Source organism: Saccharomyces kudriavzevii (assembly GCF_947243775.1).
Source record: "Saccharomyces kudriavzevii IFO 1802 strain IFO1802 genome assembly, chromosome: 12".
Lineage (NCBI taxonomy): Eukaryota > Fungi > Ascomycota > Saccharomycetes > Saccharomycetales > Saccharomycetaceae > Saccharomyces > Saccharomyces kudriavzevii.
The window spans coordinates 497,397-510,159 of record NC_079283.1 but is presented as its reverse complement, the minus strand read 5'-3'; the positions used below and the strand labels follow the sequence as shown (position 1 = coordinate 510,159).

The window sequence follows — 12,763 nt, the reverse complement described above, 5'->3', positions numbered from 1 at the left end:
AGGCATCTGATTTAGGGTAACCTTAGTATAATGTATCTCATACGTCCGTCTAAACCAAGCAGATATAATCTTTATCTAATATTAATTAGTTGTGGTGTGACGGTATATACGAAACCTGCCAAAACAGGATGGTATAAAATATTACATACAGTCCTTATTCAAATGACAAAAATTTGGTATTCAACAAGCATACTATGACATTTAATAGTCTTTCAAAATCATTCATTTTTTTGGGTTAATATTCTATGCTTCTGGAGCTACACTATTGCGTCCAAATTTGCAGTTTTCTCTTTTCCTTCTTCATCGTGCTGTTCGGCAAGCAGCGCATTCAGTTCACTATCTGGAATAGCAATCAGATCTCGGAATGAACCAGTTTCAACAACGGAACCATGCTTCCCTAGTACAATGATCCTAGTGCTGTGTTTTATTGTAGATAGTCTATGTGCAATCGATATTGTTGTGAGCCCCCTTTCTACACGTTTCTGAAGGTTTTTGGCAACTATTTCTTCACTTTGAGAATCAAGAGCACTAGTTGCTTCATCTAAGATAAGAAGAGCAGGATCTAATAAGAATGCTCTGGCTAATGCAATTCTTTGCTTTTGGCCACCAGATAACTGTGCACCTCTCGCACCAACCATAGTTTGCAGTCCATCTGGGAAATTTGCCAAAAACTTGGTGCAGTTAGCTTGCTCAATGGCTCTGGCAACACGGTCTTCCCTTTCCGCAATTTCAGATGGAATGCAGTAGAGGATATTGTCCAAAATAGTCCCGTTAAAAAGTAGCGGTTCCTGTTGTACATATCCTATTAGTCTTCGATACTTCCTCAGGTTGAAATTTCTGACGTCTTCATCATCAAACTCAATCGATCCTGAATTTACATCATAATATCTGAGCAACAAGGATGCGATTGTTGATTTACCGCTTCCTGATGGACCTACAGCACAAACATGTTCACCGGGTTTGATAGTAATATTTAAGTCCTTGAAAATTTGATGTTTGGGCCGAGTTGGATAGGTAAACGACACATTTTTGAAAACAACAGGTTTATGCGCCAAAGAAATTGGGTCCTTCCCAATAGTCGGATGGATTAGCGGTTTACGGTCATTCAATTCAAACACTCTAGCTGCAGCACCAGCACCTTTCATAAGTTCTGAATAGAAGCTAGATAAGCCAAACAATGAACTTCCGGTATATACGGCATACATCATGAAACTTGACAGTTCACCAATTGTCATTACGCCACTTTGAATCATGTTTGTTCCGACTAGTAATAACGATAACATTGCTGTGTTGCCAACTAGCCCAGTACTTCCGAAGAATAAACCGGAAGTGACAGCTTCCTTCAGGCCGATATGAAAAACATTTCTGACTTCCTTTGCGTAACGGTGAACCTCGTTTTTTTCGCCACCATACGCTTGGATTGTTCTAGTAGCATTTAGTTGTTCTTCTGCCACTTTTGTTAATCCACCTACGGAAGTCTGCAATTGTCTTGAGAGGTTCCGTATCTTTTTACCATATACCAGCGCCATTGCACCCAGTGGAGGGGCCAAAAGCATCATAACACAAGTTAATTTCCAAGAAAGGAAACTCATCATACCAAAGCCGACAAAGCCTTGGATAATTGCCCTTGTTCCATCAGAGACGTTCTGTGTTACAGACTTCGCCACTATGGACGCATCTGATGATAATCTCGAAATTAAATCGCCAACACGATTGGTATCTAGAAACGTTGCATCTTGGTCTAAGGCAGCTTTCATTGTTCTTGTCCTTAGTCTTGCAACCAATCGTTCACCGGTGATTTTTAGGATAATGATTCTACTTGCGTTAGCAACTGCACCAATTACAAACACTAATCCCAAGGCTGTAAAGAATTGCTTCTTGGTTAGTCCGTAAAGCTTACTGTCTCTCGCTTTCTCTTCATCTTCTTCGTCATCGCTTTCGGAAGCTACATCCAATAATTTACCAATAACAGAAGGTACCGCCATACTAACTGAACTCGAAATAAGAATCAAAAGAAGGGCGAGCCCGATATATTTGGATTCTGGTCTGGACAAAACAAACAATCGCTTAATGTCTTTAAATCCGGATGATTTTGAATTAGCATCGGATAACTTTAAAGTGGGCTTGGTGGATGCCTTTCCCTCCGCAATGCTTGATTGCAGTCGTATTGACTGAGATAACAATGCTTTTTTGTGTGATATAATTGAGTTCAACCTTACTTTTGGGCACACGATGGTCTTGAACGACGGTTTGGTTGAATACAGTGCGCCAACCCATGTAAATTGGCTTCGTAGCATCTTAGGGCCGTTACAGAGACGTATCATTCTTACAATCATCGGAGCTTTCGTGTCTTTTAGTCTATTGTTTTTCCGCTAATATGCTTCTCATGTAAGTAACACCGCTTACTCAGCTGAATTTCGAATTGCGTGTCCATTCAATGGTAAAGCCTTGACATATACAATGAGTTCATGATTCTGTTGCCTCGGGTTGATGCGCCTAAACGAAAAAGAGACGACAGCGACGGCAATGCGCCTGTTAATGGAGAAATATATGAACTAAAAACAAAAGTTAGAGGGCAAATAGAGATAGCTCTACAGTCTCAATAAGAATAATACATTTGTAGAGAAGTACATAGGATCATTGACTGTAAAAAAAAAAAAAGTTGAAAGGAAACTGAATTAGTTAGAATATGGGTTAGTCGATGTGTTATTGGGCGGCATGAACTGCGAAAATCCGGCTTGCGGAGTACGTGGCTTTGTATGGTCATTGGTGTCTATATGAAGGTTAGGACGGTCATCTCGAAAGTGTGGTTGTCGTATTGGGGATCTACTGTTCATTGGCGCCTTATTATTCAAGTATCTCATGTTTTGAGGCTGTTGCTGCGATGAATAGTATGGATTTTGATTATTAACATTTCGATAAGCATCGTTTCTCAAGGAGGGCGCATGCAATTGATGTTGCTGTGAGGTCGGCAACTGTTGTTGTGGAGATGAGAAAGTATTTATTGAGGAGTTTCCACCTTGGCGCACAGGCTGCATGGTCAAGGGACCCGTTCTTATTTTTACCGATGGACCACAGGAGGGGTATGGTGTGTGAGGTTGTGAGGCGTTAGCCGCTGAATTTCTATTAGCAGATGACAGGGATTGTGGTTCTGCTATATGAAGTGGTGGCAATTGTAGAGGTTTTTTTATTTTATCATCCCTAGCATCAGTCCTATTCTGATGGCTGTCTCCATTCGCGGTAAGCTTATTTAAATTTGTAAATAAAAAGGAATGTGGAATCTTGTCAACACCAGAAAAACTCTCAGTTGCCATTGCGTTTACCTGTGAATTGCTGTAATTACTCGACGCTGAATCTTGGTTATCTGAAAAGTTAAATCCATCCGTGGAGTATCTACTTTCGGTCTCTAACATTTGATTCTGTTCCATATAGTCTGGATCAAACACGTTCTCTTCTCCGAAGTCCGGTTCATGTTGCTGACCAGGTAGATTAATAGATGAATTGTCATTAATATCTAAGTTCAAATCTGTTACTAAGGAGTTATCTTCTGATCTACTGTTTAAAGCCTCTGAAGATATATTACCCACTCCCATATTGCTGATCTTTTGAGATAACTCTTCAAACTCTCTTAATGATCCTAGATCCTCATTTTTTGAACGTCTATTATCTTCTACCCTTGAAGGTGAAGATTGGGATGTGTTGATCGTACTCTTAGATTCTCTGACGTTGCCTATTTCGAATGTCTTATTTTCGGCGGTTGTTCCAACGTATCTCTCATAAGGACTTTTTGTTTGTGGCTTAGGGCTTAAGTTAGCCTCGGATCTACCAAAGGGAGAAGTAGAATATTTGTCATAAAGGGCAGATAATTCAGCTGCGTTAGCCAGGGGTACATTTTGTTTTTCTGGCGTCATAGAAAAGTTATTAGCAGAATTTGCCTCAACATCTTCCCTGCTTTTCAAGCTTGAATCGGCAGCTTCAAGTTTTAAACTTGATGTCAAGCTGCTATCCGTAATATTTTGACTGAACATCCCAGATCCCATTGGGGTAATAAGGATATCCTTAAAATTAGTGTTAACGCTGGATCGGGCTGACACAGAATCACTAATCTTTGAAGAATCATCGGGCAAAGGTAACCGTCTTTGCTTGGCTGGGGTCACATGAGAACCCATAGAGGCAGAAAGTGAACTAGCATCGTCAGTTAACGCCAGCGTAGAACAAGATTTTACCTTAGATTTTTGCAAGACCTCTATTGGCTTCTCAGCGAGTGAATTGTACCCTTCAAATAACTCTACTGAGCTAATTGTCGGTGACTTCATCATGCCGGAAGCGATAGATACGGATTTACTGCCACAACCCTTATAGCCCTTACTTAATTTCTTTTGCAGTAGATGAACAATATTATCTCTCCAGTCAGTGGCGCTCCAATGCAGGTAAGCTTCGTCGTTGGTTAATGATAGAACATCATCCACCTGTAAATAAGATACATGGGGAAGCGTTGGCAAAGCAAACAGTAGAGAATGTGGGTCAACTCTATTGGCAATGAGACCCTTTGGCCTACCATACAAGTAGAAAGCATTCATAGCTGGGATTAAGAAACGAATAATGGTATCGTATCCAGGAACGCCTTGATGTTTTTCAGGCATAATGAAGATGTTAGTCTGCTGAGGTTCCTCATTCTTTTCAAAAGAAACAAATCCTTCTAATTTTATGATCGTAGACGTATCAATTAAAATTGGGGACGAGGGATAAACAGCATATAAGGCCTTTGCATCTACGACAGTTGTCATGGCATTTGATTTTTTGATTTTTCTGTCATTTTCATAGAAACATATTGAACCCTTCGAAGTTTTCTTTTTTTTGCCAGATTGTGGAGAGATAACAGCGTAGCAACGCTTCCATGGCATGCCTGTCCCAAATCTCACACTAACCCAGTCTTCGTAGGTGAATTTTGTATCAGCCATAATAACCTGAATATCGCCAAGTTTAACACCTCTACTCGAAAGAAATGAACCTGTGTAAGCTTCTTGTAATGCGGTAAATTCGAATAAACTTAACCTGATTGCTGCATCCCAAGTTCTGAAAGATTTTGAGTTCTTAAATTTCAAGAAATACCTGTTTTTCAGCGTTGTGGAAACGACAAGTACGTTGTCCAAATCGTTTTTTGTGATTTTACTATCTCCTGTACTTGTTATATGATCTTCCGAATCTAGATTCCTCACTGAAGCATCTGTAAAGTTGATGAAAGTCGGTCTTGATGCGACTTTTTTCAAGTTTGGTTCTTCTTCATTAGTCCTTGAATTAGAAAGTTCTTTAGCATCCCATAAGGCCAGTTGCGTGCCTAGCAGTACGCCATAGCAGTGTTCCCATTGACGCGTAGCAGGTGTGCCATCTGTTTTCAAATCATGTAATAGCAAGAACATACCATAATGATATCTCCTATGAACCTGTGCAGAAAGTAAAGTAATAATCGGTACTAACTCTGGCGAAATGTCACCATTGATAGAGTGTTCCTGCGGAAGATGCAGCGTGGGACTGCCGGGTGTGGATGCTGAGCTACTGAAGAGCCTTGAAGCTGACGCTGATAAACTTCGAAGCCCTTGATCGAGTTTAGGAGAGCCTGGAGCGGATGGGCTATCATCATTTTTGAAAGCTTTTGGAGGGGCAGGTAATTTTGGAGACTTCACGCCAGAAAAAATTCGTTTCATCTCTTATTATGTCTTATTGGCGTTCTTGCGGTTGTTTTTTAATTGTTAAGTCTTGGGACTATATTTTTTGCTTTCTAAGAATATCTTTTAATAAGAATAAACAAAGGAAAAAAAATTTGTAAGGACTGACCACTTGGAATATTGGTACAGACGGGTAAATGGGCAATTCGTTATACTGCTTGTTGTTGTCAAAGTCTTTTTAAATGAATTCTTGATCTTTACTTTTCGCCAAGAGTTGCTCCCATGTTTTGTTGATATCATATCGAAATTTTGTTCACCGTTCAGGGTCCGAATTGGGTGAAATATTTGAAGACTGAGCCTCGTTCAGATGATTTCCGAACCATTCATTATTGCGCGTGGGGCAAGAACAAAGGTGTGGTCGAATTGATCAAAATGGCTCGGTTATTTCTATATAGTATATGGACTGTTTATTATACAAAGAGCATGCTAGATGGAACTTTAGCACTATAGAATATTCCAAGCATCTTCTGCACCGTGGCAAAACTTAGAGCACGCAACTGAGGCGGACAATGGGTAATTGGACAGACCGACTTTTTCGTCGACGTACTCATCTGCGAAGTTATCTTTACCTCTCGCCATGGCACCGACAAATACACATATACTCTCGTCATCGTCTAGTTTTTCAATGTAATCTTGAACACGGATAACAGGTGCGTCATAGGATAACGTAACTTTACGGCACTTGGTAGGTAGATGATCGGTAATCGGGTTCTTGATTACTTTCAGTAGTTTTTCTTCAGAATTTACGGATCTGATAGATAGCTTATGTAGTAATTGAACCATTAAACCAGAAAATCTTTTAAAAGTTCTTGGTATACGAACGGTAGGGTTAACTTCGATGAGAATGTTTCGACTTGTCTGAATGTAGACTTGCAATTTCCCAGCTTTGTTGATTGGAGAATCCAGCAGAGTCAAAAGACACTGGTGGGTGATATCTGGTCTTGCCTCACTAATGTCCCTACCCATTTTTTTTAATAAACCCTGATGGTCGTCACAGTTCAAAAGAACATACTTATCACCACCAGGTCCATTAGACGATATCTTATGTGTCTCGAGAGAGGCCATAGATAATACCACAATCATTCGCTTGGTAATCTTATCCTTTGATGTCAAGACAGTAGGTGCTTGTGGAACCAAAGAGGCCGGCAATGCCTTTTGTTCACCGCTTTTAAAAGCATCTCTAACTCTTGAATCTTCAACCATGATCTAGGGGATTCTTGGAGAGTATATTTTCAGTATCAGTATCAGTTTTGACTGTTCCATTGTCTGGTATAAGTAAAACACTTCAAGATATCTCTGCATATTTCATCCAATAATAATTTTTCGCTTTTTTCCAGTCACGCTATACGAAACAGTGAGTTTATATTGGACTTGAACCATTCAAATATATCGTGCTATAAGAATATAGATGAAGATATAGTACCAAGAAGAGACGAAAGTTTTGTTAACTAATTGTTTAAAAGTTTTTTTTGCGGTTGGTTATTATATAAGGTCTCTAATTATTGAGTCTTCATTTAAAGAAATAAATCCTAGTATAGAAATTAAGCAGAAGCCTTAGAAGCAGAGCCGGTTTGGAACCCGTTCTTGAATCTTCTTGAGACATGTTTCAAGTATCTCATTCTACCAGTACCAGTAGTGTGTCTTCTCTTAGCCTTGGCGGCCCAGTTGTGAGATCTGGTCTTAGCAGCTGGATAACCACAGGAAGAACAGGTCTTCTTTTGAACATGGAATGAACGACGACCACATCTGTTACACAAAGTGTGAGACTTGTTATGACGCTTACCGAATGAAGGAGTACCCTCTATTTAGAAGAAAATCGTAATTGTTAGGCAACAATTTGATTAGACTTGTTAGTATATTTTGCTTTATCCCATTGTTATCTCTCTAAAGTGACTGTTTTTTAACGCCATTAAAATTGAACACCTGGCTTGACCTCAAGTGTAGACGCAACAAATTTTCGCCTTCCGTGAGGGATCTTTTGTTCAGCGTGTTTTCGGTTCGTTATTCTGTTAATTTTACATCTTCATATTAGTGAATCCACTTCATTTCATCCGGTCACGGTAAAAATCACTTCGATGGGCATGCCCTCCTCTCTCTCTACTATGGCGTTTCTTTTGTTTCCTTGCTGTCTTGCCACGGTCATTATTAACAAATTCACAGTTATGTTCTCGGTATCCTTCTACATACTACTCATTTTAGTCTATATTATTTGTATGGTGCTTTAGCAGTTGTCTACTATGATGTAAACTCTTTGAAATCCAATAGTACCCTCATATAGAGTTTATCTCATTCATTCACTTGCAATGTTGAAGATCAGTAACATTGCAAAAGGTGACGACCGGCCCACAAGAGGAGACGGACTGCGCCTTCCTACTGTGGACTCGCCCAAACCCTTCTGCGGCCGAGGGGATGGGCCGATGATGGAATCCTTCTCCCTCTAGGAGCCCATTTACCAGTTACAGTGCAGCCTACGACTTTGCGTTCCTTTCCAAAAATGGGTAATGCTATTTTTTTTTTTTTCACGGCACCACTCAATGTATGGGTGGCAGTAGAGCCTAATAATGTACTGATGTTGTCCTGGTGAAGTTTTTAGTACATCAAACGCGAGAACGCGAAAAATTACCATGGTCCTTTTTTTTATTAATCACCTATTTATGTTGGTTTCGTGTTTCGATGAGAATAAACAGCTGAAGTCGGAAGGAAGGGAACTCTATCGATGGCAAGTTTTTCTGTTTTAATTCATTTGTGTGCTAAAGAATAACAGTCTTATGAATCATTACTGTAAACGAATTTCTTGAACATTTACCATAACGCATCAAGAATAACAATTACAAGAAGCAAATGAGTTCACATTTCCCTTCGTCCCCATATAGAACAGTGGGCTCACACATAAAGGGTCCGTATTTCCCTATTCCTATTTCCAACCAGCAACCCAACTCCCCATCTCCTAATCATGCAAAGGCTGGTAAAGTTGTGCTAGAATCATTTAGGAGTATTGGAAAAAGTGACTATCCAACTCCGTTTCCTTCATCCAGTATAGGAAGAGTTTCGTCTCCTGTTAGGTCAAATAAGGTTGACACCATTCCTTCTTCTCCGGCCTTTCCTATGCAGGTAGAAGAAGCTTCCCCCAGGTTGTCTCCCAAAAATTTTTCCCCTTCAAAGCACACAAAGGTCATCAATACTGAATTGGATTCTGCTAAGACGAACACCATTACTGTTGGGCGTAATAGTTCGCAATGTGATGTTGCCCTCTGTAAGAACAAATTTGTATCCAGAGTTCATGCCAGCATCTCTTACCTAACACAGTCCAACGAACTAAAGATTCATTGCTTCAGTATGAACGGGTTAATTGTCATTTACCGTAAAGAATTTGATTGTTATCTATTGAAGACCACTATGGACAGCGGTGAGAAGGCATATAGGCTTACACCCTGCTTTTCGAACGAAAATTGCGATAAGAAGATTCAAGATGACGATAAATCCGTTAGCTTCACCTTGGAAGAAGGTGACACCGTTTATATGCCATATTATAAGAACATCATGTTGGATTTTAGGCAAGTTTTACTTCGCGTTTCGTTAAAAAAAGAAAGGCATTGTTCAGAGCCTGCAAGGCTAGAAGAACGAGTTGAAAATGAAAGTGAAATGAAACATATGGGGGGAATAAGAAAACATCCACTGATATTTACCGAAACTTCATCGGACAGGCCCAAAAAAATACTCAAAGACAATGCTAATAAAATTTGCACTGGTAGTGATTCTGGTGTCGCTGGAAGGATGCTGAGCCATTTCTTGAACTCAAAATCATCTCCACTTTCATCTGTATCTTCTGTCGATCATGAGGAGCAAATTAATAGGCAGGAATCACCACCATACGACAAAATACCCGTGGTTATGAGAAAGTCAAAGCTGAACAAGAGGATTTTACCAGCAAAGCCAAAAAAGTCAGTTAAAGAGGCTTTGGATGAATTGTTTCGAAGAAATGTTGATGTTATCCATTTACAACATATTTTGACCAATCATCTAGCCTTTGCAAACGCCCAGCAAACGCCACTATTTCAGTTACAACAGGTGAATTCCAGAATCTCTGAATTATCAAGAGATGAGCTGCGTTCAATTTTAAGCGACGCGAAATGTGTCGGTGTCATCTATCGTCATGGTAAGGACGCTGCTGGTAAACCGTTAGACGAAGAATATTTCTATGATTTGGAAAATGATGATGATTACGAAAGAAGAAATTTGGTAAGTTCACTAAAAGGCGGGAGGACTGGTTTAAGATCCTGTAGAAGGACACATAAGCAGTATTTTTGGAAAAAGCCAACCAAATAAAATATTCTATTCTATTGCAGATATCATAAAACAGAATCAAAAATCATGACTTACGTATCATGCCTGAGCACATAAAGTTTTGTAAGAATACAGTTATGTAGTAAAATAAGTAGATTAATCACTAAAAGAATGACCTTAAAAAGAAAGAACAGCATACAGGAAGAGTAGAAACATCTCACGATGTTACGAAGCATGTTTTTTCAAGAAATCTTGCATTTCCTCGGTATCAATATCTTGCGGGTCTTCGGAAGATATGGCCTGTAATAAACCATCAAGCATATCGTCAACCTTGTTTTCATCGATCTTCAAACATAAAGACAGTACTCTCCTAAATTTGTCTTCTAATTCTGATTGTTTGGTACCGATTGTGTGCAGGACACTACTCAAGTGTTTATCGTTTCTTTTGTATGCATTTATTCTTGCCTTTAGTAGAGCAATTGGTGGCAGCATAGAGTTAATTTTTTCTACTGGAACTTGATTTCGTATTTGTTCTATTATTTGTTCTTTTGATTCCGATTCCAGTAATTTGGAAATGTCTCCGTCATAGTCCCTTTGCAGCTTTTCCTCTAAGAGTTCTGAGATGAACTCCACTTTAAATGGTTCATCTGCGTCATACTCACTGGAGTCCCAATCAATACCTGAACTTTCGTCCGCTACAATTCCCAGCTTTTTGCTCTCGTTTTTAAAACTTGCCTCTTCTTCTTCAATTCCTGCTTCCAAATTACCCAATTGCTCCTGCATTAATGAGTACTCATCTTTTAATTCTTTGACATTTGCCAATTGACCTCTTGAATTAGCTAATTTTTCCCGTTGTTCATTTAGTTCTCTATGGAGACTTTCTAATTTTTCATTATATTGCACTGTCTCACTCTCATAATCTTCAGAGATGGAGTTTAATAAGCTTTGGACATCATTGATTAATGATGTCGTTTCAGGAGGATTTTTCAACAGCTGAGACCTTACTTTTTTTTTATTTCCGTTGTTTTGACCTTCAGAATCACTCTTAGATGCCTGGTTTGAATTTTCATGGTTTTCTTTGCTATTTTGTAATTTTGAAGTACCTGCCCCAAAATCGACTGGTCTTAAGCCAGACTTATTGGCAATAAATGGGTCTGCACCATAATCTAATAGCGCATCTACTATTGATATGTTTCCCAACCTAGCAGCAATATTCAGGCAAGTATCGCCATTGGAGTCTTGTGCATTGAGCATGTTTGTAATTATCCATTTCAGGTCCAAATTTTCCAGTATTGAGTCCTTTTTTTCTTTTTTTTTTTTATCAGTATTATTTTCATTGTTAATATTACCATTTTGGATGGGCCTGTTTTGTTTCTTAACGATCCATCCCATCAAAATGTCTAAATAATATTTAGCAGCGGAGGAACAGCCAGTCATGCCAGATGTAATAATGATATGGTGCAAAATCGTCCTGTTCATCGAATCTTCCACTATTAGACATGGATACAGATAATCTAGGAGTGTCTCAAAAGTCCCTGAGTCATAATTGTTAACAGATTTAACAGCCTTCACCAAACACGACTCCCCCATATTATCACCATATAGTCTGTTTGAACCATGTTTGACTAAGTTTTTCACTAATTCAAGATTCGCTATCGAAGTCAACCAATGCAATGGGGTGTTTCCATGCTCATCGACGGGAATATTAAGGTTCAATTGAGTGTTAGGAAAAGCATCGTTGACCTCTTGCAAAACGCTATCAAATGATACGTGTTGTTGCTGATCTGAGTCAGCTTCTTCCGAGTTTCTGGCATTGTTATCATCATTAAGAGATGCAGGCATTTCTTGGACTTCCGGGAATAACAATCGTTGTAAAAATGCCTCAAGTTTCATTTTCTGTTCGTTATCGTTTACAATTGGAGAAGGCAATGTTTTCACAATAATTAAAGGTTTACTCAAAAATTCAGAAGTTAGATCATGAGTAAATGTAACGATAGGCGTAGTTGCCCCTTCATTGTCATCGGCGTCATTGTTGTTCTCGCTGCCGCTGGCGGATTTCTTATTGTGATTGTCGATATTGTCTGTGGCAGCGTTGGGAGCCGAGTCACTTTCCGCATCTATCATAGAAGTATCTATCTTCAACTTCTTTAATGGAGAGCCTAATTCTCTGTGGGCATCGGAATCTGCGCTCATATCTTGTAAAATATTAATCCTTTTAGAACTGATGGTGGAAATTTCATTTTTAGCTTCATTTCCTGTTTCCTTCGAATGATCGGGGTCTTCTTCATCCTGATCTGTTTCAGGTTCTTCGAATTCGAATGCGTCCTGAAACAAATCAAATAAATTTAACATGTTTAGCAATTGTAAACATTTTTCCAATTCTATCCATAACTCACCTTGATCGTCGGTAGTCACAACAATCCCATAATGCGTCAGTAATTTATTTCTTTCCTCGTCAGTGGGGAAGTTATCCGGGTTTGTTTCGTTAATATTCCCTGTATCATGATATTGCTGTAAAATGGGTAGGAAGTGCTTCAGGAGGAAATGGCCAGTTTCAGAGTCTCTAGTGAGGGTCAGAGGAATCTCATTATGAGCTCCCAAATATCGTACCACTTCTTCCAATGCCATCCTCTGGAGGGGTGTGTTGTCTTCTTTTTTAGTGGTTTTTCTTTTTGCTCTTTGCTTAGTTCATATCGGCGTTACTTAATCGTGATTTTTCTTTGTTTTTTTTGTTATTATGAACTCGTTTGGGA

General features: G+C 39.2%; 6 protein-coding genes across 6 annotated transcripts; 1 reads left to right on the top strand and 5 right to left on the bottom strand.

Moving 5' to 3' along the window:
• Positions 1-257: 257 nt before the first annotated feature.
• MDL1 (ATP-binding cassette permease MDL1) lies at positions 258-2,336 on the bottom strand (the record flags this gene model as incomplete). Its single annotated transcript, XM_056229808.1, has 1 exon — positions 258-2,336. One exon carries the CDS (start codon positions 2,334-2,336, stop codon positions 258-260), a length of 2,079 nt encoding a protein of 692 aa, XP_056083790.1.
• A 342-nt stretch (positions 2,337-2,678) lies between these two features.
• SKG3 (Skg3p) lies at positions 2,679-5,705 on the bottom strand (the record flags this gene model as incomplete). Its single annotated transcript, XM_056229807.1, has 1 exon — positions 2,679-5,705. One exon carries the CDS (start codon positions 5,703-5,705, stop codon positions 2,679-2,681), a length of 3,027 nt encoding a protein of 1,008 aa, XP_056083789.1.
• Positions 5,706-6,170: 465 nt separating this feature from the next.
• On the bottom strand, positions 6,171-6,929 carry EMG1 (18S rRNA pseudouridine methyltransferase; the record flags this gene model as incomplete). Its single annotated transcript, XM_056229806.1, has 1 exon — positions 6,171-6,929. One exon carries the CDS (start codon positions 6,927-6,929, stop codon positions 6,171-6,173), a length of 759 nt encoding a protein of 252 aa, XP_056083788.1.
• Positions 6,930-7,267: 338 nt separating this feature from the next.
• RPL37A (60S ribosomal protein eL37) lies at positions 7,268-7,920 on the bottom strand (the record flags this gene model as incomplete). The annotated part of the gene is made up of 2 exons (XM_056229805.1): positions 7,268-7,527; positions 7,914-7,920. 2 exons carry the CDS (start codon positions 7,918-7,920, stop codon positions 7,268-7,270), a joined length of 267 nt encoding a protein of 88 aa, XP_056083787.1.
• A 647-nt stretch (positions 7,921-8,567) lies between these two features.
• Positions 8,568-10,052, top strand: TOS4 (Tos4p; the record flags this gene model as incomplete). The annotated part of the gene is made up of 1 exon (XM_056229804.1): positions 8,568-10,052. One exon carries the CDS (start codon positions 8,568-8,570, stop codon positions 10,050-10,052), a length of 1,485 nt encoding a protein of 494 aa, XP_056083786.1.
• A 183-nt stretch (positions 10,053-10,235) lies between these two features.
• SWI6 (transcriptional regulator SWI6) lies at positions 10,236-12,638 on the bottom strand (the record flags this gene model as incomplete). Its single annotated transcript, XM_056229802.1, has 1 exon — positions 10,236-12,638. The coding sequence occupies one exon, from the start codon at positions 12,636-12,638 to the stop codon at positions 10,236-10,238; it is 2,403 nt and encodes an 800-aa protein (XP_056083785.1).
• Positions 12,639-12,763: the final 125 nt, after the last annotated feature.